The 25,733-nt window shown below is 44.9% G+C and overlaps 3 protein-coding genes across 3 annotated transcripts; 2 read left to right on the top strand and 1 right to left on the bottom strand.

Annotated features, from left to right (window-relative positions):
* The first annotated feature begins 2,233 nt into the window (after positions 1-2,233).
* Positions 2,234-2,722, top strand: LOC131264197 (uncharacterized). Its single transcript, XM_058266485.1, has 2 exons — positions 2,234-2,239; positions 2,309-2,722. Exons 1-2 carry the CDS (start codon positions 2,234-2,236, stop codon positions 2,720-2,722), a joined length of 420 nt encoding a protein of 139 aa, XP_058122468.1.
* A 7,269-nt stretch (positions 2,723-9,991) lies between these two features.
* On the bottom strand, positions 9,992-10,857 carry LOC131264196 (uncharacterized). The gene is made up of 2 exons (XM_058266483.1): positions 10,852-10,857; positions 9,992-10,681 (listed from the first exon to the last, which is right to left on the bottom strand). Exons 1-2 carry the CDS (start codon positions 10,855-10,857, stop codon positions 9,992-9,994), a joined length of 696 nt encoding a protein of 231 aa, XP_058122466.1.
* Positions 10,858-17,734: 6,877 nt separating this feature from the next.
* LOC131264195 (MAGE-like protein 2) lies at positions 17,735-20,108 on the top strand. The gene is made up of 2 exons (XM_058266482.1): positions 17,735-18,043; positions 19,560-20,108. The coding sequence occupies exons 1-2, from the start codon at positions 17,735-17,737 to the stop codon at positions 20,106-20,108; spliced, it is 858 nt and encodes a 285-aa protein (XP_058122465.1).
* Positions 20,109-25,733: the final 5,625 nt, after the last annotated feature.

The raw sequence follows: 25,733 nt of genomic DNA, 5'->3' as shown, positions 1-25,733 counted from the left end.
AAGTATTACGAATTACAACATTAATCAAACATCTATAAAAATAAAACAAAATTATATTAAGCATCTTTGCATGTCTCCTTCTATAAAAACGATCGTAACGATGAAGAAGTCGTTGAAGAAAGAGATCTTTTTTCTCTGCCTACGATGGAAGGATCCGGATTATCGCCCCGCAACGATAATGATCGTTTCGATAGTGCTTCGCACGCTAGTGCATCGTGTCGAGGCTGAAGCTGCAACGAACAAACCATCCGAACGGCAGGTAGCAACACCCAGAAAAGTGGTAAAGGGACCAACTGCTAAGTACTTCGGTGCATTCTCATTGAACCGAAACTGTTGGCTGTCGTTGTCGCTACCCCTCCCGGATCGAAGGATAGTTTTCCCATAAACTGTCGCCCATTTTCTGCGACTCCCATTCCATTTCATTCCGAAAAGGTTCGGGTCCGTGGCGTAGTGATACTTTTCCACCGATGAAACCAAACGGAAGCGTGGACAGTGTCGGGAAAAGGGCCTCAGGAGCGCACGCCACGGAGCGGAGTCGGACACGATAAAACATGCTGCAAATGCGATGGTTGCACGGTTCGCTTCGTTCGACTCTGGCCAAAAAGGACCGCAATGGCAAGCGGAAAACACACGGGGAACAACGTCACGACAAAACCAACAAGGACCAATTTTAACGGTTCACCTGGACGGGGAGAAGACTTTTGCTCTCGAAAGACGATGGCTTGACTTGTTGGTCGCCGTTTGGGAAGGAAAAGTCATGCCTCAATGGGCCAATAGGGGGGTTGGGCGGAGGAAGCGACAGGCGGGCCCCGGAGTGCGCCAACATTAGCAGTACATCCATTATGATCACGGCTCGGGAGACACCAATTAAAGTTAATATCAAACATAAATTAGGATATGGAGAAAACCACATTAAATAATTACAAAACAGACCAAAATTTATACGTCTTGATATCGCAATTTACAGCCTCGCTCGGCCACCTCGGTTCGGTTTCGGTCTGGTGACTTTCCGGTCTAGGCTCTCGGATGTCCTTCTCTGCTGTAACCGACCATCCGTTCTTGGCATCCGTTTGTTTGCATGCATTTTGTTTTTCCGTTGGCTTGTAGTTCTTCCTTTTCCCGAGTACTCAAGTGACCTACATGACTGGTACCATCCGCAATAGGTATGAATAATTTAGAATTAATTTCAGTTTTTGTGAACAATTTTCCGAAATTTAAACTTCCGGTTAAGCTGCGACAAGCATTGAGATGTATGTAATGATCAAACTTTTCTTATTTCTAGAAAGGGAACTAAATTGAACGAAAATATCCTCATGCAGGGGGAAAAATCTTGGACCATTTTTTGTAAAGAATCAAATTGAAGAGAATCACTACAATAACGTTCCAAAGGCTTTAACTTTTTTTGGTGCAAAGTTGTTGTTCTATTATAATCGTATTATTCCTTGTTCAGCAAAACTTGTGCTATCTTTAAGTCTTGTGTTCATTGTCGTGCTATTCAATTATAATTCTAAATATCTTGCTTAATGAAAATGATTCAATAAAATACAGCATGTGGTATATAAAATTTTTCCTTAAAATTTGTTACAAAAGCATGTTGTAAGCAAAACTGGTAAAACGTATTGGGTGGTATAATCAACATGTTTTACATATTTACAATACGGCCAAGAAGTAACAAACGAATATGAAAAGCATCATATATCATATAAAAAAATATAATCAACAATCAATAAAATATGTGTAAAGTGACATGTGGTATCACAGTATTGAATCTTCATTAAAATAATAAATCGTACAGCGTGTAAATTCCAAACAACCAGTGAATCGTTTCGATTTGTAAGCTTTTGAAATCAAGAACCAATAAAATCAGCGTTTCAAGAAAGACACCATCAGACATGTGACCTAAACCGCTTTGGTGGGGTAATCTTTAATCGAAATGTTGTGCAAAAACCACCTTTTTCGACCGGCAATGACCTGTTGCCCTCAAAAACAATCCGCGACTCAATAGTTCGGTTTGCGCGGGAAGTTTCCTAATGCATCTACAATCGAATCAATAAAACCGACCCGGTGCAATAAACCGCGAGCAAGAGTGGCAAACTGATCGACTTGTTTTAGACGGTGATGTTGTTCGAGTTTGGAAAAGTACGCTATAAAACCTGCCCTCGATTCCCAGAAAGTACATCACTTCTTCACCGGGCGGCAAACGGCAGTCAACAGCCAGAGCGGACGAACGATCATGAAGGTGGGTTGGTTCTTAGAGAACGCTTCTGCTTACATTCTTCAATCTATTGACCATTTTATTCCTTTCCAGACCAACAGAGCAGCGATTCTCTTGGCCATGTGCGCCATCTTGGCCACTTGTTTGGCGGCGGAAGGAATGCCGAGAAGCAGACGAGATCTGCGCTACCGACCGAACGTGGCCTACGCGTACCAGTACCGAACCGAGCAGATTGCGCCCGTCCCGCGGATTCCCATTGTTCCCGTTGCCTCCGCCCACATCCAGAGCCAGCTGCTGCGTCAGGTGAAACCAGAACGACCGGTACCACACTTTCCCACCCGTCGCCCGATGCAGGCCGTCGATCGGCTGCATACGCGTGTCGACATTGGCCACCAGCAGCACCAAAAGCAGCACCAACATCCGACGGTGCATCCGAGTGCGGCAGCCCACACGCCCGGAACAATCGTGGCGCATTCGCACACCGAGGTTTACCGAAAGTATCGCTAAGTATTAATAGTGGGAGATATCATTGAACAAAATAAAGAAAATGTTTTAAGACATTGTCAAAGATAGTTTATTATTGCGTGAAAAGGTGAATGATTTTACGAATAAATGATTTTTTCTATTTGTGTGGTAAAAGAGAGAAATGATTAACGTATTTTAATAACATGTTGAAAACAAGCTGTTACTGAAAACTTTAATTACAAAATTCAACCCATTATAGAACATATCAAGCCATTAGAATAATTAATGTGTTGGCTAATACTATCAGATTTTAGAATCAACCACAAAGAAAGAAGTTAAAATCTAAATATTTAGAGCATATAACGTCAAAACAAATAAATTACTGGTGATATAAAAATGGTCTCAATTCCTCGAACCCATTTTTATCTTTGAATGAGCCTAGCAAACCATTTGTATGCCACACAACGCGTTTATCCATCCAGAACAGATACGTCTCTTCGATTCCAAAATTAAATACAGATAAAAAACGGCTTTTTGCATCATTTTTATTTACATTTATCCAACATCCATTTTCGTAAAGGTCACGTGCCAAAAACGCTTGATATCAAACCGGTGGTGCCGTGAAGTAAATTCTCCTTTAGCCTTAAGCTTTGATAAAAACGACACGGAGGGAGATAGAGAAAATTCACCATTCCGCAGAATACACGGTCATTTTTCACACGCAGCCACAATTTCGTCTATCCAATTAAAGCCTCACGATTGCTCACGCTGTACAGCATCTGATTAAATGTGATTAGCAAACCGCGCGAAAATCGAACGCACACCGCTCTTTGGGCGGAAAAGCGTCCGGGGCCGGCAGGGAAATTGGAGACGAGGGAGTTCCAAAATTGAACAGCGTATCAGTGGTGCGTAGCTTTATGATTTTCCCGCTATAAGACCGTGATTTCGATACGTTACCGAAGCGTTCGCTACCGCCTGCTGCGATGGCTGTTTTAATGCTCGGTGGCATAGAAAATAAGTTTATCGCTTGCGTAACACGTCGGACCGGGCAAAGAGGGGGTGGCAGAGAGGGGGAAGGTGGAAAAGATGCGTTTGTTTTTTCTCGCGTCAGTACAGTTTCACGCGTGACGGAGAGGAAAGTGATAAACTTTTCCTTCACTCTTCGCCGCGTTAGCTTCGCGAAGATTCTTCTTTGGCTGTGAATTACAAAGGAAAAAAAACGATGGCTCGGTGTAACGTTGAAGGCCGAAAGGTTCGGGGAGATAACCATCTATTTATCCAAATGAAATAAGCAACCGTATATTTATAACATTGCTCCGCTGTTTACAAGCTTGAGTAAGGATTAATCGATTTTTTTATGGGAACTTTTACTCAATTGAAAATAAATATTTTGAGAATTCTTGGTTTGGCAGTTCATAAAGGGAAATATCTATCCGTTTGAATTCTTTATTTTGTGTAAAAGAAAAAGGTTTTCTGATACTACTTTGTTTATGTTTAGTACACACAATTTCCTTTCGTTTGCTTTGACGCAAAAATGTAAATATGATTCCTATTGAAGCTTAAATTCAAACTAACTGCAAACATTTCTGCGACAATGTTAAAAAAACAGATCAAAGTAGAACAATATAATACCATTCTAAGTTATGGTTCCTCCTCTTTTTCATTCGATTAGCTTTATCTAGCACCTTAGTTGACCACAAATGCAATATCGAATCCACGGCTAACCGCATATGACTTGACGAACTGCATTTTCACATTGGGCTTCCATTTCCCACATTTGCATTTCCATTACTCAAATTAGGTGCTCCTTTATATTGCTCGTTACCGGAAAAAATCTATACTTCGTATCGATGTCCGAAAGAATGAAACAGTTCAAAGGAAATCATCTCAAAAACATTACCCTCTGCTCCGCTTGAGGGGTGGATTTTCCATTTTCCAAATATTAACCGATATTTTCGGGCAAGCACTGACTTACGAGGTTAACGTTAAAAGGAACACGAAACAATATAGCACCCCAGGAGGGCACGAGCTGTGGCCACTTTGCCGAGCTTTCCATCGGGTAGCATAGTCCACTTCACTGATTTCAGTAACATCATCCACGTCAATCGTAAAAAACTCCCTGTTAAAACACATCATCGATCAATCATGGTGATGGATTCGACTTTTATGCTGTACCGTTCCACTCGGGTGTTCATTTGCGTTCTTCACCTCACCAAGGTGCACCCAGCGCGTCAGTCGTTACGGATTTCTGGTGCGCCTGCTACGAGCTCCGAGAAGAAATTCCCTTCATCTTTCAGTTTTTGGCAATAAAACAGGAACGCCGGCGTCACGGGCTGGCTTTGGTTGCGAAGGCAAAACGTAATGAAGATGGGCAATTTAATAATGCCGGGGCATCTGGTTTCTGGCCACCCTTTTCGACCGAAAACCCGGGATTGTTCGGCTCAAACACGTCAGGATTTTGGAGCAGCTTCCAGCAAATGAAAACCCGAGAAAGGAGCCGGCTTCGGTTAACCGCTCGGATCTTTCCCATTCGGGGCAATAATCTCTTCTCAGGAGGCCAGGGCGGGCGAGGGTTTCTACCATGCAAGCATTTCATTTAGATTGGAGGTTCTTTTCACTGTTCTGTGCTTCTTTGTTGCGGTTTGTGTAGGATGTGTACAATGGTCGTTACCGGACGTACTAATGTTGACTTTGTGGTACCGTCTTTCCCCCGTCCTGGTGTAATATTGCTCGCTCCCACGTAACGGGTAGAGGCCATCCGAGAGGAACCCCCGTGGTCGCTTGACCACATAAAGAATATCCAGTTTCCACATCTTCCAGCACCCGGAGCACAATAAAAGAAAAACCCCGAACCAAAGTACCCGGTGCGCTTTTCATTGGAAGGCGTTGTCCCGCTTTTGTCCAGCGCGTTATTGTCAATACAATGTCGGGCAGCGGGCTGTTGTCAAGATGGGGGACATCTTTCCTTTCGTTTCGTTCTGCGGGTTTTCTTTTTATTTCGCTCCTCGCTTGCTCCGTGTAGTTGAATGGTAGCATTATGTGGTCATTGGTAGTGGTCGTAAAATGAAAATATCATATTCATCACCATTCAAGTACCGGAGCAGATCCCTCCCCGGGGACGTAACGCAGTGCCGGACAAATGCTACATGTGTCGATACACAAAAACACAAACACGAGCTCTCTCGAATCGGGAAAGATGGCCCGGGGAAAAGATGATTCCGGGAAACACGCCGAGCGTCCTGTCATGATTGTCCAAATGAAAAGTTTCTCCGGTTGCACTCGGTCACGTTCGATAAAGGTTCGATCGGGGAAGAGGTGAAACCCATCGACCTACTTCGACGATACCGATCCGAAAAGGGGGAAAGTTTTCCAACCGATGGATAATTGTCAGACGTGCCCCCGCGAACGGATGACTTTTCCATGCACGAAAGAACCGACGGTATGCGATGGAAGCTATCGAAAGGGAAGCGTGAGTGAAAAACAAAATCCTCCAAAGACTTATAAATTCCTCCCGAACCGCGGCTGCCGTGGACTTCAGCCGCGAAATGAACCCACCGGAAAAGCGGAATGCTTGTTGTTTGGAAATTGAATTCTGACACCTTGGCACCTGCCCGACATGGTTGCCGTTTAGGCGACATGGGCAACTTTGCAGCGTACGCCACGGTCTGTTCTACTTTGTACGGGCTTCGGCTGTGTCGGATGAAGATTGCCGATACCCCCAGTTCTTCCGTCAACCGTAGCAAGCGGTGCATGTTGCGGTCGCGATGCAACGTTCTTTCCGAATCCGGGACGGAAGCAATATCGCTGCGCTGGTGTAGTACTTTTTAGCGACCTTTTAAGCGGCACAGGGTAGTCACGAAGCTGATGGATTTGTTTTATTTCAATTATAGCGGTTTTAAAATATACCAGAAAATAATGAGGAAATTCACTGAATTTACTGTTTTCTTTTTAGAAAGTTTCTCATGAGAGACGAAAAATCATTCCATAAATGTTCCAAAAATGTTTGTAATTCCAGAGAACAGTTATTTACATTTTCTTTAACTTTAAGTCGAGAAAGATTCTTCCTTAGAAAGTTGAAAATGAATTTGTAAATAAATTTGTTTATAATTGACATTATAGATCGCTATAAGGATTGTATTTTGAACTATATGCAAATGTAAAAAGTTCGAGAGCTTTCTAAAATATTTTGTTAACCGCTGAATTTAGACCAATTGAATAAGAATAAAACAGTTTGATGATTAAATTGGGAAAATATAACGTTTTGGAAATGATTTTGAAATTCAATAATAACATTAGATGAAACACGGAACTGAGCTGTTGATGTTTTCTTCAGGTTTGTAATACAGTTTAATTTGATTGAGTAACTTTATTCCCTATTCTTTTTTATCAACTGTTTCGTACTACTATTTCTGTTTACTGTTTACTGAAATATTTTCTCAAACAAACCTGTTCATATCAAAATCATATCCTTCCTTCGAAGCGAACCAAACTGAGTCACCCTGTGTCACGAGGGCACTAAAAACAGCATGCACTTGTTTCAGAATCACTACAAATTGAATCTCTTCCCTGCGATTTGCGTTCAGTGGTTCTCACATTGTATCCCCTTCCTTCCATCGAACCGAAACTTACACATTCGCAATCGGAAAGGATCAGGTTTGGTTTCCTTTTTTTTCTACTCTTTCACGCTGTTGTTGGGCAGCTTTTCTTCGTTTCAAACCGATTCGGTTGTCGGGCGCCAGGAGCGGTACGCGCACGTCCGACGGTAAGCTCTGTGCAGTGGTCCGGGGAGCGTCCGTCCCCCGAAGCGAATCATAAACTCATCATAGTTCCATGTTTATAGATACCATGTGTAGATTGCATCATCATCATCATCATCGTCAACATCAGAGCCATACAGTTGCTGCTTGCCATGTGAATCCTTCCGGGCAGGATTTGCTCCATTTCCTTCAACGTGAGTGAAGCGACTCGGGACCCATCGTATCGTGTTCGAGGAGTGGACCATCCTCGGGAAACCAGTAAAACGATCCCAATGTGTCCAACATCTCCGTGCGCTGCTAGCACACTAAGCGATAATATCGTCAACAAACGGTTACGAGATTTGTGTTCCTGTCGTTTCTGTTCTATTTATTTTTTATTTCGCCCTCCGTCTTTCTTCTGCACGCTTCAATCTTTTGTGGCCTTGTTGCAGGATCAGCAGGACCTCAGGACCCGGTTCCACTTCCTTTTTGTGCTAGTGATATGGCTCCATTCACCACCCGGTTTTTATTTTTTTTCTACTCCTGATGTGTGCGGGTGGTGCTCTTTTAGGTTATGGTTTCATCTACAAATTGCATGCTCGTTGTGCGGACCCTCCAGACCGTTGTCGATCCCCTCGGGCACGCTCCACTCGATCTATTGGATGCACTTTACTTAATGGGAAAAAGGAAGGTCAGTATCGCATGGCAACTTGAAGAGCCGACCATCGACGTGCGGTGAAGGGACAATCGCAGAACCGGGGAAGAGATTGCACAAATCATAACAGTTTAGACAGGCCATCGGTGTCCGTTCGTTGGGAGCGATTGTTACCATTGTCCGGTCAGTTTAGGTTGTAGGTTTGTTCTAGTCGAGTTGTTCCCGTTGCTGCCTTGGCCTTCCGCTTACGCACCCATGTTTGGGCAGATTTACTGTGACCTGCCAATCGAGCCAACATTCAACTCCCTCTAATGGACATCGCTGGTACGCTTTCCCCGTGTGGTTACAGCCCATAGGCGCCGACCAGAAGAGCATGTCGGAACCGCAATCTATTGCACAACGAAAAGTGCATCAATGCAGTCAATTTATTCTATCCATGTGAAGGTTTGGAGGATTCGTTGCCTTACGTTACCTGGCGCAACCGGAACGGCGGCAATGTAGTGATATGAAACTTAAACTCGTTCGTAATGTACAACGGTGGATGAAGGTTTGGGTCTTTGATCATCCGGTTTTGATTATCATGCACGTTGGGACTCTTTTCTTTGGGAATTGTGATTGGTAAAAATTGACCTAAAGTTCCTTTCGAATCGATTTTTTAATGCTTACTTCAGGTATGAGAATCTAAGAATACTCGATTTCTTCCTACGTTCGCAACTTCACTTTTACCTTCTAGTGTTTAGGACTAGTCATAGAAAGTACATGGATTTTGTTTTTCTAAATGAACAATTTACTTATTTCGTGTTACTTAACTTACTGATAAATTCCACTAACTGGATTTTACTTCTACTCAGCAAGTGAAACTTGGGATGTTACAAGTGTGTCACGATCAATTATGAACTGCTCACTTTACTCACTTTCTCAAGTCTTTTCTATGAGAGTCATCAATCTTGAACGATTGCCAGAGGTAGCAAACATATGTCTATCCTGTTATTCAGTTTCTCTGCTATTGATAACTAGGCGCGATGTTGAACTCGCAAAAGTTACCCAGTTGGAACAATAGAGTAAAAAAATAACAACATCATGAATACCTAATCAACTGTTGAAGTCAAATTTGTCTTGGACCTTCATAAAAAAATCAACCACTTAGGCCAGATGTAAAAGAAACCAACCAGAGGCCACTCATGATGAGATAACTGAGACCACCGTATCGGTTCGCTTCACCAAGTCGCCTCCTCGCCAAGTGACCGATTAATTTGCATGGATTATTGTCGAATTGAAGTGCCACCATCGGGGAAAACCCTCGGCGGAGTCAGACCGTGGCCAATCGGATTCAACAAGCTCTCCCCCACGTCCACCAACGTTGTACTTCTATTTGTAAATCTATCGATCCGTCACTGGCCACTCGAACGAACGAAAACACGATCGCCACGCCACCAGACCCTGGCTAATAAGCGAACCTGGCAGTTAAGCAGTTTGCAAGCAAGCGAATGGCCGCTAATCCTAAGTCCGTTACGTGAACCAACACAAATGACCGCTCGATGGAGTGGAGCTGGCGGTGCCTAGTGCTGGACTCTCTACCTACACCACACACGGTATAGCAGTGGCGTTGCTTTTGAACTGCGTGCGTCTTTTTGCTCGCACGTTTTGCTCGCCCACAACTGCGACTGCTCGGTGGCCACGGACCGGAGGCGAGGGCGCCGCGGTGCAGTGCATTACCTAAGACCTTTTTCCCAAAATTTGCCAAACCCGCACACTCGTCGAGAGGCACTTTCGAACACGCGAACCTCTATCGTGTACAGTTCGTTGACGTTTACACTCTCGCTTTCCTCCTGTCATCTGAGGTAAGTTACTGGCCACTGCTACCGTCGGACAGAAAGGCACTCTTCTCTTCTATCCACATCCTTCGCGATCTTCCCTTTCCTAGTAACGCGTCCGTGATTTGATCAACACTTTGACCGGCTGATACTTGTTCACGTAAACTGTCCTATGCACATACACGGGGTACGGTCGGTCGACGTTGTACACTACGGGTCGCGGCACATGGATCACCTCTTTGTCGTACACCGGAACCTTCACCGGCACTGGCACCTCGTACGGTCGATCCACCGGTACCTCAACCTTCTTCTCCACGTACACCGGCACCTTCGTTTCGATGAAGACGGGCACCTTCCGTTCGATGTGCACCGGATACGGCACGGAGATGGTCACCGGTGGGAGCAGCTGTTTGGATCGCTTTGACTTCCCCAAGGCATATGGTTGCGAAAGCCCTTTCAGATGTTTGGTGAACAATTCGGTGTTGCTGTAGAGATTTGCTTGATCCGATTCGGAAGAGGAGGACACGTCAACAGCATTGGCGTGCGAATGTCCACTGTGGTGTTCTTCCACCTGATCACTCTCTTCATATTCGATCTCAACGGAATCTTTGTGCCCGTGCGTGTCATCGTCGGTGTCCTCAGGCGCTCCTGAGTCGTCGTGATCTTCTTCATCGTCCTCAGCATCGCTTCCGTCGTAGTAGTTTTCTTCCGACTCACCAGACTCTGTCCTATCCACCCAAGATACGCCTTCCAGCGGTGTCAAAAGATGGCCGAAGAAGAGCACAAACAATGTCCACTGTGGCAACGAGAATGCAGGAGTGTTCCGTCTGTACTTCCCCCGCTGGAAGTTGGTTCCTCCAAGCGTCGGCGCAGCAATCAAACTAAACAAAAGTAATGAACAGATCTATCCAAGCGTTAGAGGGTTCGTTGAAAAACTGATGGATGAAGATCTTCGAAAGTACTTACTTCCATGTTCGATACTTTATAAACGATCCAGCTTACACCGTGCGCACGTCCATCCACCGGAACCGAGCATAAACAACTAACCGAGTGGATTTCTGAGTCGGATGCTTTTATAATTTCCATACTCCCAACCTTCCGACCGGATCCGGACAAACAAACCGTTCCAATTCAATCTCTTCCACCTCAGGGGTCAGTCCATCTGCTTTGCATGGACGCCGGTGTCTTTCATACCTCCCCCCGACGACGGCATCTGCATCTCGCACGTCTTCTTCATGCAAATCATACCTTTCTTCCACCGCCGCCCGATGTAACTCATGGAAAGCGCGCGCCGGACTGAGCTTTCTCATCTCGCCGGACATTCCCTGGCCTCTCCGCTTGCAACATCAAACGCACCTCAAACGTTGTGGTGTTACATTGTTACGTCATCTGGGTATGCTGGTACCCGCCACGTACCAACTGTCTCTCTCTCTCTTTCCCCCGCATTCCCTGCCAATGACAGACATTCGTCCGGTCGTCGAGAGCAGCGGGTTCGTCGGCGCTTCAAGTATCGCTATTATTTGGGAAGAGCAGCTGCGAACCGTGGTGTTTCCCGTCGATTCGGGTAGATGCTGCGCTCCACAATTATGTCAATAAATTATTCATGTTTTCATCGCGCATCGAAAAGGGCCCACACTGTTCAGCCAAACGTGCTCGATTCGGGTTGCAAAACGATGGCTGGGAAGGAATATTTATTAGTGTGATTATTGATCTTATTGCCATTTTTTAAATAGCAGATATTTGTTAAATTTTTAACAATTTCGTATCATTTTTTCATATTGATCAGCCACGTAACAACTTCCATCCACTTGCATCACGAAGCCTAAGAAATTCAAATTATTGGTTATAACCCTAAAAAAGGCGTTATGACTAGGAAGCTACGAATGGTTAACGGTTTCGTGAAACTATTTGCTGTTTCTTCTAATTAATCCTCAATTATCGTCAATATCGATGCTTTTATTTGATAAACTTCATTTGTTTGAATGGATTGGCGTGAGTTATTTCATTTAAAAAGATCCGGAGCCAAGATATAATGGACTTCTTTTGATCAAAACTCATCGTCCAGTACTTGGTTAAGTGTACTTTTTCCGAATGAACTCGTTAAATCCTTAGTCCAAAGATCAATAGAAAAGGACCAACATTTTCCATTTCTTTTTATATTTTACCTCGCTCGAGACCTCGTAGCCAATTCATATTATTTATTTATTTTTTAAGATTATTCAGCTTTACCTTTGCTTCATTTCTTTCGTTACTCGCTTGCTGACAACTACAACTATATCGTATATTTGAACAGTCAATATATTGTTGCATTTCCGAATCCAATAAAACCCTCGCTGTCCATCCGAACACAAAGAAGCAACGCATGATACCGCCGTAACCATGACCATAATCCCCAGCACACAGCATTCCCAATTGAATTGCCAATATTCGCTGGAAACGATAATCAAACTTACCGAACCTGGGCAGCAGCCGTAGCGAGCCGCATATGCAGCGACACGGCACTTTTTGACTGCGCCGGAAAACTTGCAACCGGGATGAAAATGAGGCCACCTGAAAAACAGACTCCCGCTTTCGTGGATCCGGTTCCGGAAACCAATCACGCGCGTATACCACGCTCGGTTCACAAACCAATAATTTATTTCCCCGACAACCACGGGCGCGCCCCCGGTGCGCTGTTTTCCTCGCCGGATTCCCGCTGGGGAAACTATCAATAAGTATTGGAAATATTGTTTCCACTGCCAGCTTCCGAGCGAAGCCTATTGCTGGGGTCTGGTGAGTTGCCATCAATCGGATCCTTTACTGATGCACGCCGGCAATGAGCGATATTAGTTTGATTTTATGAATGCATTTGTAATTAAAAGTATGCCCACCAGAATGTGGCAAACCATTCCGCCAACAGTTCCCCGGTCCGCGAGAGGTTGAAAGAAAACTCCACGGTGTTAGTACTCCAGGGGAAACATGGTGACAAATTTGATTCGTTGATTGTTGGCTACCACATCCGCTGCTTTGCCACTTTTGGCCGTGGCGGATTTTCCAATCGCTTTCGGAGCTCCGGTAATAATTTCAGCTATGGTGTTCAGTTTCACTTCTTGCCCACGTGACACGGAATACGTATGTGTGTGTGTGAAAAGGGTGCCACCTGCACTAAATTACCGAACCGAGCCGGTATCGATTAAATGCATCCCCAACTGACGAACGGGAAACAGCCCCGCTCGGATGCGCTGGGCTCGACTGACGAGCAAAGGGTCTGTCAATTAGGACCGACGTCCCGGAGACCGAACGCTGGAAAAGGACATTTTAATCAAATGCTGCTACAGAGTGCTTATTTTTGCTTACCCGATTCTCGTCCCCTTCACAACGCCATCAACGTTTTTGGCACTTGATTTCTTTTCACTTCTATTTCCAAAAAGCTCTCTCTGTGTTTCCTCGGTTGCTGACTGCCAATGGTTTAATTAGAGAGTGGAAGTGTTAATTTCTTGCTCAAAACCGACGCAGCTGGTTGCTGGTTTTTGGCGCGCTGGAAATCGTGAATTTCATTCTGAAGGGTTCTACGTTTTTTGCACCATGATGAATTGTAAGCTTGCATTTGTCAAACTGATACTATGGTACTAAATTAAAAGCACTTGTGATAAATAGGATTGGAATGGAAATAATTCAATGAAAATAAAAAAAAGTTCAAACAGCATGAAATGCAATATGCATAAGAAAAGCAACTGCTTGATTTTATGGCTTGTAAACAAGTGCAATTGAAACCATTCTTTAAATATATTCAATGAAGAAGTGTACTTAAAGATGGGATATTAAAAGCTTTCAAGTGAACAAGATAAAAAGTAAAAATTAATTCAATATCATAATATTAACTTTATAATAGTTCAAAGAAATTTGTTTTTGTTGTGATATTTACGGCCTGGTAGTGTCAAGATGTAATATTTAATCAACCGTTTAATAAATCGTTGGTAACATCTTTTTCCATGCATTCCAAAACTAATTCCAAATTTTTCAACCCTCGTCAAACAATAGTCGTAAATTCACTTGTTTAACAAGTTAGTTGTTACATATCATTATTCTTTATGGTTCTTGTATATTTTGTTCAATCTTATATCTAAGCTAGTTTTCCATTAAATGTTCCAGTGCATAGTGTTGCCATATTTGGTTATATATAACTTGAAATATTAAGTTTAAAAAGGCATGTCGTTTTGGGATTGAATGAAAAAATATGAGTTTCAAACTAACTCGTGAATAGACATTGGTATCGCATTAAGTTAATTAATTTAGAATTACAAAGCCTGATGTATGTGTAAAATAGTGAGGTGGAAATTCCGGATGGGGTTCGACAGAGATTCATGGAAATCAACGAAGAGCTATTACACAAGGACACAGCAAGACACCACGCTCCATGTGTTTTCCCGACGTTGGACACAGATTAACGTAGAATAATAGCCTAAGAGCTGTTGGCAGACAAATCATTGGGAAAATCCTTGTTTCGATACGGTTCCACCGAGGAACCAAGAGTTTCCAACGGACAGGGTCGACTGCACATCGACTGGTGGTATAGGTTGATCGACGCAAACCCGTTCGAACGGGGACACTTGTCGAGTGATCAACATTTTGCACAATTCTAAACCGTTTTTCCTGTTTGGAACCTCAGGCGAACAGGAGGGAAAAGGTGTAACATGGTATCCCATCAGGAAGGGAAAAACAATGAAAAACAACGAACACTCCAGATGGTCCCGGTCTTCGGCGGCAAACGAAGTGGAAAGTGTCTACCGAAACAAACGGCACGATGGAATAAGACTGTAAGAAAGGCACTGCAGTGGGAAAACGGGGACGGTGAGCCAATAAATAAATTATCATCAGGTGTTCTCTTACATCCGGTTGATAAAGAAAGTGCATTTCGTGGCAGCGAGTGGGAAAGTTTGCTCGCATGTGCTTTGTTCCACCTTTCGTCTTGTCGTTGTTTCCTTCTTTCTGCCGGAGTGTGGGAAAACTCTGTCGGTCCTCTTTATAACCGAGCCAAAAAATGCCTTCGATGGAACGATGAAAATGAGTGGAAGGATTTCGAGTGTCCCCGATGCGCACTAAGTGGCATGTACGGCACGCTTTTCCACCCCCAACCTCGTAGCTCTTCGTTCCCGAAATCAAACTAGACGGATAAACGAGAAGCTTACGAGTTCGAACAACATTCGACCAGTCGGTTCTGAAATCGGTTTCCGTTTTCTCATGATTCGCCTCCATCATCAGGTCGAGGGCCTCCTTCCGTCACAACTCTCACAGTTTCCATTCCTGTACCAGCTATAGCCTCATCTTGCCATCATTTGGCACATCCGACGTGACAGATGCAACGTTTCGCCGGACACAATCGTGAGGCTCAGGGTAAAGGTAGTAAGAACACACATGGGCGAGAAAACTAATTCACCGATGGTATTATTTCAATCACCCGGAACCCGAATGCACTTGTTTTATGGCATGGTATTATACAGGGCTTTCTTCTTGTTCCATTTCCACATGGAAACGAGGATAACGACGAGCAGTTTCAATCCCTGTGTGTTAGCGTTAGTTTTTGTTCCAGTTCGTTTATCGTTCGATTTTCCACTTTTCCACGTGAGGCCAACACTTGGGAGGATGGATTTTTCCTTGCCCTTTAGGATACTAGAGATGGATACCATAAACGAACTAACAAAGCCTTCGATGGACTACCATTTCGGTGCATATTCATTGGCGTTGGGGTTGTCCCTCACGAAACCTAAGCGAGGAGGTCTTTTTGTTTCAATTTTCTTTACCTATGTGTTTTACCCACGAAACCCGGTGGATTTAGGTGACAGACAAACGAACCAACACCCTCGGCTGGGTTGCTATAAATTTTCCCTTTTCCTTGCAACACGTTCCCCTCCGAAGGCCCTTCGCCTTCGTCTTCGGGTGCGACGATTTCATTCCCTTTATGCAGTCAGTTTGTGCATTCATATGTCCACTAACGACCGGTTGCGAAGGTGCCTTTATTGAGTTTCGTACGGTTTATGTTCTCCATCGGTTTGGACCCCTTGGAAAGAACTTTCGGCCTTCTCATGTGCCCTCAACTGATTTTCCTTCCCTCTGGTTTGGAGGCGGCTGCCAATATTATTATTTATGGCAGCAAATTTCGACTATCTCGCGAGCATATTTCGAATGTACTTGAGCAAAACGAAAACATTGCCCGGGAGGAGGTTAAAATTCAAGTACACCTGCATATGCGGACTGCATAGTGTCTGCCTTACGAGCCTCTCTCCCATCTTACCCTCGTCGAAGCATTCATACTTTACTTTTTCTTCCATTTTCTTGTGATTGTCTTTCCTTCACATCCTTAGCGCATCGTACCAATCGCTTTATAGCAGTTTATCTACTCTTGCCGTTAGTAGTCACGCAGCAATATGGCAGATGGTGCAGCGTTGGATAATGTTTATGGATAGATGGCTAGACATGAAGGAAGAAAAACTCCGCTCATAACTCCGTGCTCCTGTGCACGATTCAATAAGCGAAGCGATATTATTTCGGTCAAACTACGGGGGACCATAGGCAGAAGGGGGTTTACTCTCTACCGAAAATCGATCGAATGGAGCAGCACTCGAGTGCACTTTATGAATGCTTGACAACAATCGTTCGAGTGCATTATATGTGCGTGATAAAATTTAAGCAATTTCTTTCATGTGACATCTTGCAGTAATTGCAAACTCTCAGGCAGGTAACTCTACGTGACTCCGTGACTATAAAACACCTAGATGGCACACAATATTACCTTCTGAAGGTATGACAACACTAACTGAACGATCTGCGAAATAAGAGGAATTTATTATCCACTTATTTGAATTTATTAAACTCATAAATAATTTACCTTATACTCAACACCTTCGCGTTATCACTTTCTATGATAAATTTGGGAATTAGAACCCCTCTTCAGCGGACCTTTAAATGTACGATGTCCTTTACAATGACATAATGCATCCTTCGTATCCTACGAGTATGATTTGAACGACGTTTCGTCGGTTTCCCCTGCACAAGGAATCGATAAATTGTACCTCCATCAACATTCTACGGAAAAGGAGACAGTTGTGGAGGTGGTGTAACAGCTCGCAACTCATCGACTTCCCGAAATTAGAAGCAAACCATACAAAGTGCCAGCGTCCCACGCCAAAATCACGTATTTCACAGTCTTCAGCTCTAGCCAGCTATTCACTATTAGTATGCATGACTTTCGTGTACGGTGCATGCTCGTTGGTACTCGTCCCCGTCCTTCCTACCACAGCCTGGCTGCGTCACAAAGACGACGAGGTTGGGGCCCTCGAACACGTCTCGCGCTCGCGAGCTGCCTGCTTGCGGAGGAGATTGCTTCGGTAGTCACCGAAAACGCGTGTCTTGCGACTGGAAGGGAGGAGACCGAGTGAAGCATTAGCATATCGGCATCAGATAAAACTTTGAAATAGTGCTTTCGATTCCTTTCCGCAGCTCGTTATTTTAATTCATGTTCGAGAAATGAGAAATAAGCTCACTCTCCGCGGCCGATGGTAGCGATAGCGGTGGAATCGCAAGCCCAGGGATAAGGTGGTGGAAATGGGTTGGTCGGAGGGGGGCTATGTGTATGGTTGCCTTTCGGAAAAACATTACCTCCTGCCTTGGAGCACGATTAGAAGTGCGCGGCTCCATCGATGTAAGTACATGCAATTATTTGTGCCACCTTTTCCGAGCCGCGGAAGAACTTTGCAGTTGAGGTCGGCTCGGTTGGGTTTTGGATTATTAATTTCCATTGTGTGCATACTCACGCCGAAGGAGTTGGAAAGCAATTTGCCCTCAGTCCTGGTCGTTCGGCGTCGCCTAAACAATGGAGGGCAATTCGGAAAATCGGATACCTTTCATCCCGTGCCCTCAGAGTAAAACAAGCTACGGCCGGGGAACGTTAGAGAAATGGCAGGACAACACGCTGTCCACCAAGGTCCACAAGTCGGAAGGTCTCGAAAGTTTCCTAACCTACACGAAAACCACTGGGAAACTATTGTCCTTCGTCGTTGCCGCTCAGCCCGGGTTCGAAGAAAGTTGTTGTTCGCCGGAAGGATGCATTGGAAACAATGACTTCATTGAATGTTTGTGTTCGGTCCCACCGTACGGTTCTCTTCCAACTACTTTCCCTGCGGTAAGTTACAAGCCCTTGGAACTGTCTGACGCTAGGAGCAAAGAAGGTATTCCAATTAAGGCATAATGAATTAGGAGAAGTACGGACCGCGCGCAGGAAAACCCCCGGAAGGCAGCACGATCCGATAGTGGCGCACCATTTATCGATGATATATCTTCACGGTCCACCAACCGTCTGGATTCCAAGCACCTTCCTGAGAGGGCCCAGGATCGGTGGATCGATGTCAAAGCAGGCTGCACTTCATTTACTTGGCCTTGGTCTAGGGAATTCGACGACGTGGCGTCGTGGTGGTCCCGGTATCAACACAGTCACACCCGCACCGGAGGTTTCGGAGTGAGGAAAACACGACACTGGCGTGTGTTTTCAGCTCGATAGGACAATAAATTTCCCGGATGCGGTGCGAATTAATCGCTGCATTTCGATGCGCACGTAGCGATAAGGGTTTCGATTCGAAGTTGGCCTACCACTGCTCGGCAGAAGTTGTCCTGCTGCACGTTTCGGACGACGGCCACATTGCTATTTAATGAAGCATAATTTGCGATCTCGGCTGATAGCGTCTAATGGAACGCATCGAATTTAGGGAATGGTTTTTCATCAAAAGTTTGTAGGAATCTCTTGGGCGAAACTCCTGCACCAAGCGGATTGATAAGATTTTATTACAATTTGAGGTAAGGACCACCGATTCCAAGTTTTCGAAACAATCAACCGAAGATGTTAGATTGTTGACTGGATTTTGTTACAGTTTGAGGTTAGGACCACCGAATTTAAATTCCACAAAAATAACAAAATGGGGTTTCTGTTGATTTTGTTAAAGTTTTGAGGTTAGGGCTAGCAAAGTCCTAGTGCCCAAAACTTCCTTCCAATTGAACAGTGCACCACTGCCCAACATCCTCAACCGTCGCAACCGGGCGAATTGGTGCCGGTTGGTACATTTCATTTGCATGTTAAAATAAACAGTTATGCGCTGTTGCATCGATACCGACATAATTTTAACATTCTTCTGAAGAAACCCTCCAGCGAGCCCGTTTTCCGGTTTTTCGTGTATGTTCGTGCCAACTGCAGAAACCGAAACCGCAAAACAAACCAAACGTGCTCCGGTCAAAGACAATCCGACCGCCGGGGTGTTAAATTATTTCTGCCCATTATCGGACGAACCCGCACCTGGACATGGGGGTGAAGTGGTCGCTGCAGTACAACCGACGCGGCTAGTGGGCCACTAATGAGCTAAGTCTGAGGTACCGATTCCTAGTAGTAGTAGGCCGACGAGAAAGCGAAAGAGGGAGGTCTTACCGTTTTGAGCGTCCCGTGAAGGGGAAGTCAGGGCTCGGAAGGACAAGCGAGAGGTGGGAACTATAAATATGATGCGTCGCGGGAAGTGCATCAACCATTGCAGTGTGAAACATCGCCAAAGGCACCCGTGAAGCAACATGATAGTAAGTAGTGTGTTGTGTGCTCTACCATTTCGATGCAGTTTTCTGGAGGTGCCCCAAAAACTCTCGTTTGTGTCGTTTTGCAGGGTGGAACCGTGTTCGTTGTACTGTTGGTGACGCTGGTGACGGTCCCGGTATCCCGCGGGATCACCGTGAGTCCGCACATTCCGCTCGGCACGACGCAGCACGTCATCTCGTCGCACACCTTCGACACGAAGAACCCGGAACCGTGGGGTAACAAGCAGTTCAAGGAGGTCACCATCACGCGGAACGTGCCTGTACCGTACCCGATCAAGGTCGAGCGGCACGTGGCCGTCCCGGTGAAGATACCGATCCCGATCGCCATCCACAACAAGGTGCCGATCATGGTCGAGCGCAAGATTCCGGTGTACGTGGAGAAGCCGATTCCGGTGCAGGTCGATCGGCCGGTGCCGTACGCGCTGCCGATCGAGGTGCCCGTCTTCCACCGGGTGGCGGTCGAGGTACCGAAACCGTACCCGGTCCACGTACCCCAACCGTACCCGGTGTACATCAAGAAGCCGATCTTTGTGAAGCAGAGAGCGCCCCAGAGGGCCACGGTGAAGCGTGTGAAGAAGAGCCCGAGAGTCGTCGTTACCAGGACGACCAAAGCGTGAAACAGTGGCAGCTGTTTTGCGTGTCGCTGAACCGGTTCAGGCAATCGGTTCGATCTGTCATTATTATTCGTCCATGTTGGATCGACGTTTGTTGCTTCTTGTTTATTGAGAAATAAAATGGTGCCCGTTTACCGTGACTATCTCCATTGTGCCCGTGTTTGTTCCAATAGTTTGCATTACCCGGAGTGTGTATCTGAGTGCGCTTGTGAAATGGTTTCGTTTGTTTGTTTGTTTACGTAAATAGTTTGCCACTGTTCGTATTTTTGCTGTTCGTCGACGGGAAAAATGTCGGCTGTTGTGTGTTCATTGCAAATATATGTACATCCTCAAGTTCAAGTACCTCACTTCACTAAAGTGTAAATATTGTTTGTTAGCGAACAAATTCCCCCCTCAGCCATCCGGTGGAGTCGAAGTGCGAATTCATTTCGCAAAGTGCTAATTAACGCGCACACGCACCACGACGGCGTGCATCCGCAGGGCTAGTTTTCCACGAAAAGCTCGGTACGCTTCCGGTTTTGCGCCCGGAGTCGTTTTACCCATCCGTCGCATCCAGCGTGCCATAGACTTTCCCCTTCTGTCCGGGCTCCGGCATGCACGGAGTAATCCGATAAATGGTCTGATCAAACTTCAAACGGAAGCGCCTCATGCTCCCGAGCCGAGGCTGAGAAACCTAATTTCTTGTGCCGGTAATTAAATATAGCAGAGTGACGACGAAGGCAACTAGGAGGGGAAATAGAAGGCGGTTCGGTGTGTCCGGCCCGTCCAGCAACATAAACAGAAACTGATGGCAGAGAAACAGGGACCGTGGTTTTCCAGAATCTTTACCGGACGCATTGGCACATCACTGGAAACATCCCTCCCGGAATGGGCACTTGTTTGAGTTGGTAAGAGGAAACAATTGTTTCCGTGGAGTTTCATCAAACAGATCCGCTGGTAAAATTTGTCTGGGAATTATTTCGATGCTATAATAGTTGTGAAATGACGGTTTCTGCTCCATTGTGACGATTTTGGATTTTGCCATAGAAAACATCCAATAATTTGGTATCTTTTATTTTCTAGTCTTGAACATTTTGTAAAATTTCGTCAAAAATTAATAAAATAGTTCAACATAAACAACATATGACATTAAATTCAAATGACACAAGTATAAAACAGGTGGAAGATTAATACTTTCCTAACACGTTTTTTTGAGTGGTTAATGAAATTTCGTAAACTGGATTATCAACTTGAAAAAATTGACAAACAAAAACCTATTTTACCAACAATCTATATTAATACCAAGTAGAAAATGTCTCAATCTAACACTTTAAATTGTAAAATCTTCTCGTTTCGAGTCACTTGGCAAAAAATAAGTATTACATCTTCAAAAAGGAGAACACAACGCAAAGAAATACACACTTTCTGGGGTTTTGTAAGCCATCGATAAGGTAGAGAAATAAGCCGTATGAAATATAAATTTAAAATTTTCAATTTATTAGTTTTATCGCAAATTCCCTATATTCTAATCAAGCTACTTTCCGAAACTAATCTTTTATGTCGCCAATGGAACATTTCAGTTATCTTTCCAGTGACGAATCACCGCATCGCATTTCGGGTGTTTCGATCGTCGGTTTCACCAAAGCCCACCTATTTAATTCTTGGCACGGGATGTTTCCGAACCGTGTGGCCGTTCCTAAAATGTAACCATTATGCATAAAACGCGCACCATCCGGATGAATGTTTCCTGCGGTCGAGTTAGTTGGCACCGTTTGGGGAGCAGATTGGGCTTTGGTGCAAAATCCGCGCCGGTCACTTAGTTCAAATATTGCAGCTAATTAAGCGGGCCGGCGTATACGTAAATACGCTGCGTGCCCGTGCCTGTTATTATCAATCGTTATTGTTATTGAAATTAGCATAATTGGTGCAATAAACTATAACTTAATTTAGCGCTACAATTCCCAGCAATGCCCTGCCCTGGTTGGAGGGGGGAGGTTTACTACCAATATCAATATATGTTAATCGTTATTGGGTCGCAATAGTCGTTTTTCGGCGTTATGTGTGGTTGCAGTTTCGCTGCTGCATGATGCACTCGGCCCAATTTTATGCACACACGGTCGGTTTTCGTGCCGAGAAATGGGGGGGGGGGGGGGGAAACTTATCTGACTACTAAAACTAGCTCGAGTTCCCAACACGACTGATGGTGTGATAGAAATCCAAGCACTTAGTTCATAGAATAATCGTCTTTCGCACCTTCTTTAAAACGGTCATTCTCAATAATTCCGTTTCGCAAGTTCGCTCGTACGTTCGAAGTCTCCAAACCGAACCGAACCACCTTCACCATGGTTCCAAATATCGATAAAAATCTACGACCGTTCGAAGTAGCTTCCGATGCATTAGCACCACACATTCAACCTCCTTTCCGGTCGGCAAAACAGGTCCGTACAAGCCGATTCGTCCCACTTTCGAAATCGATAATTATAAAGCAACGGAGTTAAACCGGATCGGCCTCGGCATAATCCCGACAAGTGCGGGCCAATGTGCGGCCAGATCGTTGTCCAAGCCCCAAAACCAAGGGACAACGACTCGACTCCCTTCCACCGCCATTCGATGCCAAATACCCGATTAACATGACGGCCCCAGCGAAGTTTCCGATGAGAACCTCTCCCGCCTCAACCCGCGTTTAGAACGGTACGCGAAAAGCCCGACAAATTTTCATTTCACAAGTGGATTATGCCGGTGCAGCTTCGGAAAATCCCAAAGGACTTAACTCGAACACGGCACGGAACTCTCGGGTTGGCCCTTCGGGGCCCGGTGGCACCTGCTCGGGCGGTTCTAGGGCGCCCGTTGAACGCAGTAACAAGCATTCCGGCTCGGACAGGATGCAATACATCGGCCACCGTTTTCCCGAGGTCCGGCATTGGTTTGCGTAGCTTTACGGTTGATGCGACGATGTGAGTTTTTTTTTCTTGCTGTTTGTTTGAGTCGCCCACTGTCAACCTGGGTTTTGGGTTATAATGTTTGTGTGCCTTGTTTGTGGCTAGCTGTATTTTCTGGCCAGTGCTCAGTGATCCCAGGCATTTACAATCGCTCGCGGTTGTTCCTTGTTTTCCTCAACCGCACCTGCCTACCCGCGCAACAATAATAGGAGTTCGATTTCGAAGGGAATTAGTGAAAGTTCGACCATTTTACGCGGTTTTTCCTCGCGGACTACTTCCCACCGGGAACTGAGGAAAATTAAATGCAAAATCCATATTCAACATCACGGGGTGACGGTCCCACTACCCCCCTCCCTCACGCGTGGCCGTAGACGAGATTACTTCTAGCCGATAGTTTAAACAAAACACAGCGAGCGCCATCGAACGTATTTTCGATATCCGGGATTCATTTGAGGTAAACCAAGCAGGAGAAAAACAAGAAAACCAACCAGTGCAACTGCAAACCTGATGCAACTGGTGCACCGAAAGTTTCCACTCCGGGATTGCGGGTCCAATTTATTGGAGCAGCACTAATTTCCAATCAGGAAAACCAGAAACTCCCCTCGCGCCCGTCGATTAATGGCGTGTGACCGGGATTCTGAGCTGGTTGGTTGGAAAGGCTGGCTTTGGGAAAAACACAACCGATCAACGCCGATTCGCGGGCAGGCATGAAAAATGCATAGTTAATTTTCTTTTTACCCAACAATCATCCACCGGTGGATTGGAAAACTGAAACGAAAAAAAAGGTAGAAAGCAAGGACAACGGGACCGGGGAAAAACTTCCCCCGGGGAATGAAAGCAGGGGAAGTGTAAAAATGTTGAAAACTAGAATGAAAAATAGCCTCTTTGAACGATCGCTACGTTGGATGTAATATCGAAAAAACGAGAAAGAAAAACATGAAAACGCAATCACACGCCGTTACTCAGCGTTTACTGTTTGTGTTGCAACGATGGATTGCAATCAGAACGATCTACCGATGGGTTTTCCGCTTTCCTTTCTTTGTACACGAGGTAAAAACAACTGAATATGATACGATTTTTTGTGCATTTTGCTCAGCAAAACTTAACAGGTCTTTACATTTGTCACGTAGAAAACTCAGCAATTACGTTTCGATGTTAAATATTTAGCAGATATGTGCTAAATTCAATCTAGTGTGCAATTCGTTATGCATATTGGTTTTATACTCTTTTCAGTGCCACAATTTCGACGAGGGTTTGAAAATTTAACAATCATCAGCTTTAACAGCACGAAAGTACATAAAACAACGTAAACAATTCTAAGGTTTTTCGATGTTTGATTTGTACCATATACGCAGTTGTTTGTTTTTTCTTTTATCTTTGTTTAGTTTCTTTTCCTAAAATTTAACAATATATTCAATTGATTTTTTAGTTTTAAAAATATTTCATTGAAGAAAACACTCAAACCATCCTTTGGATCCAGTTTTCTATTTTTTTGCTAATGAAAAATAACAATCAAATTGAATGAATATTTAAAATAAACAAATAAATTAACAGCTGAATTATGGAAAATAAATGCATCTAAATGAAGACATCCTACCAACACGCAAATACCTATATACATGTGAAATACCTATGTAATGTGAAAAATAAGTTTAGTATGTCGTTGCTTTGTTTAGTTCTTCATATAGTATTACTTCTTCATTCATTGTTCTTCAACATAAGAAGCAGTAGTTTTAAACTGATTTAATTTCATTAATTCTCTTAATAGCAAATCCCTACCGAAAGCTTCCGTCTTCAAACCTGCAATCATAATAAAAGCTAGATGGTGGTGGAAAAAATCTGCGAACACTCACCATAAATTTCGCACGTCAAACGCCATTGGAAAACCCTTCACGGGTAGTCCCTTTAGAGTTGTCCCTGCCGAGCGGACGGCGCAACCAATCAGTCATAAATATTCAATAAATCATTCACAACCGAAGCCTGCGCCGGACGGTGTTGAGAAAAGTGACTTTTATTTTGCCCCGACCTGGAGCTGGACCGCTTCGTTATCGAAAACCGTCCAGGTACCGGTCAGGTGGGCACATCGCTTTCTCCAGGCTCCTTTCGGACAGAAGTCACACACCGGCGGGAAGATGACAAGGCGCAAGTAATTTACTGTCCCGGTGCGAATCGTTCCGTGTCCAGTGTGCGGCCAGTGTGACATCGGAAAATCCGAAGAAATCAACCGGAACGTGCTGACCAAGGGCCTGGGACTCCGGCCCGGCGCACAGAATCATCTGACACTGTCCATTTATTATCGTCTTCATCAGTGCCGAGCGTGTCGCCCGCGAACCGTGGCGATCGCCGGTGGCACCGGCCGACCATTGGGGACGGATTTTCTCTCGGGGGCCACAATCTTACTGAGGGGGTTTTGGAAGCCCGCCGGCCGGTGGAGGTGTCAACTAGTACGGAAAAAATTGATTTATTGCTCAGTGTGATGTTTTCGTTTCGTTCAAATACACTTTTTTCTTTCCCCGGCGCGCCACCCTACTCCAAAGCCACCTCCGGGGCAATGCTCTCGGCCTTACGGGCGTTTCGGTCTGGCGGCCACTTTTCATATCACAATACTTGCATCCCTCCCTCACATTCCCGTTCTCTATGTCTCTCTCTCTCTCTTTAGCCCCAAGTATCGGAGGAATCCGCAGGATGCTTTGGATTGCGTCGGAACGAT

The sequence above is a fragment of the Anopheles coustani genome, chromosome 2 (assembly GCF_943734705.1).
Source record: "Anopheles coustani chromosome 2, idAnoCousDA_361_x.2, whole genome shotgun sequence".
NCBI lineage: Eukaryota > Metazoa > Arthropoda > Insecta > Diptera > Culicidae > Anopheles > Anopheles coustani.
Note: the sequence above shows the minus strand (reverse complement) of the source record. Positions and strands in the feature narration are given on the sequence as shown.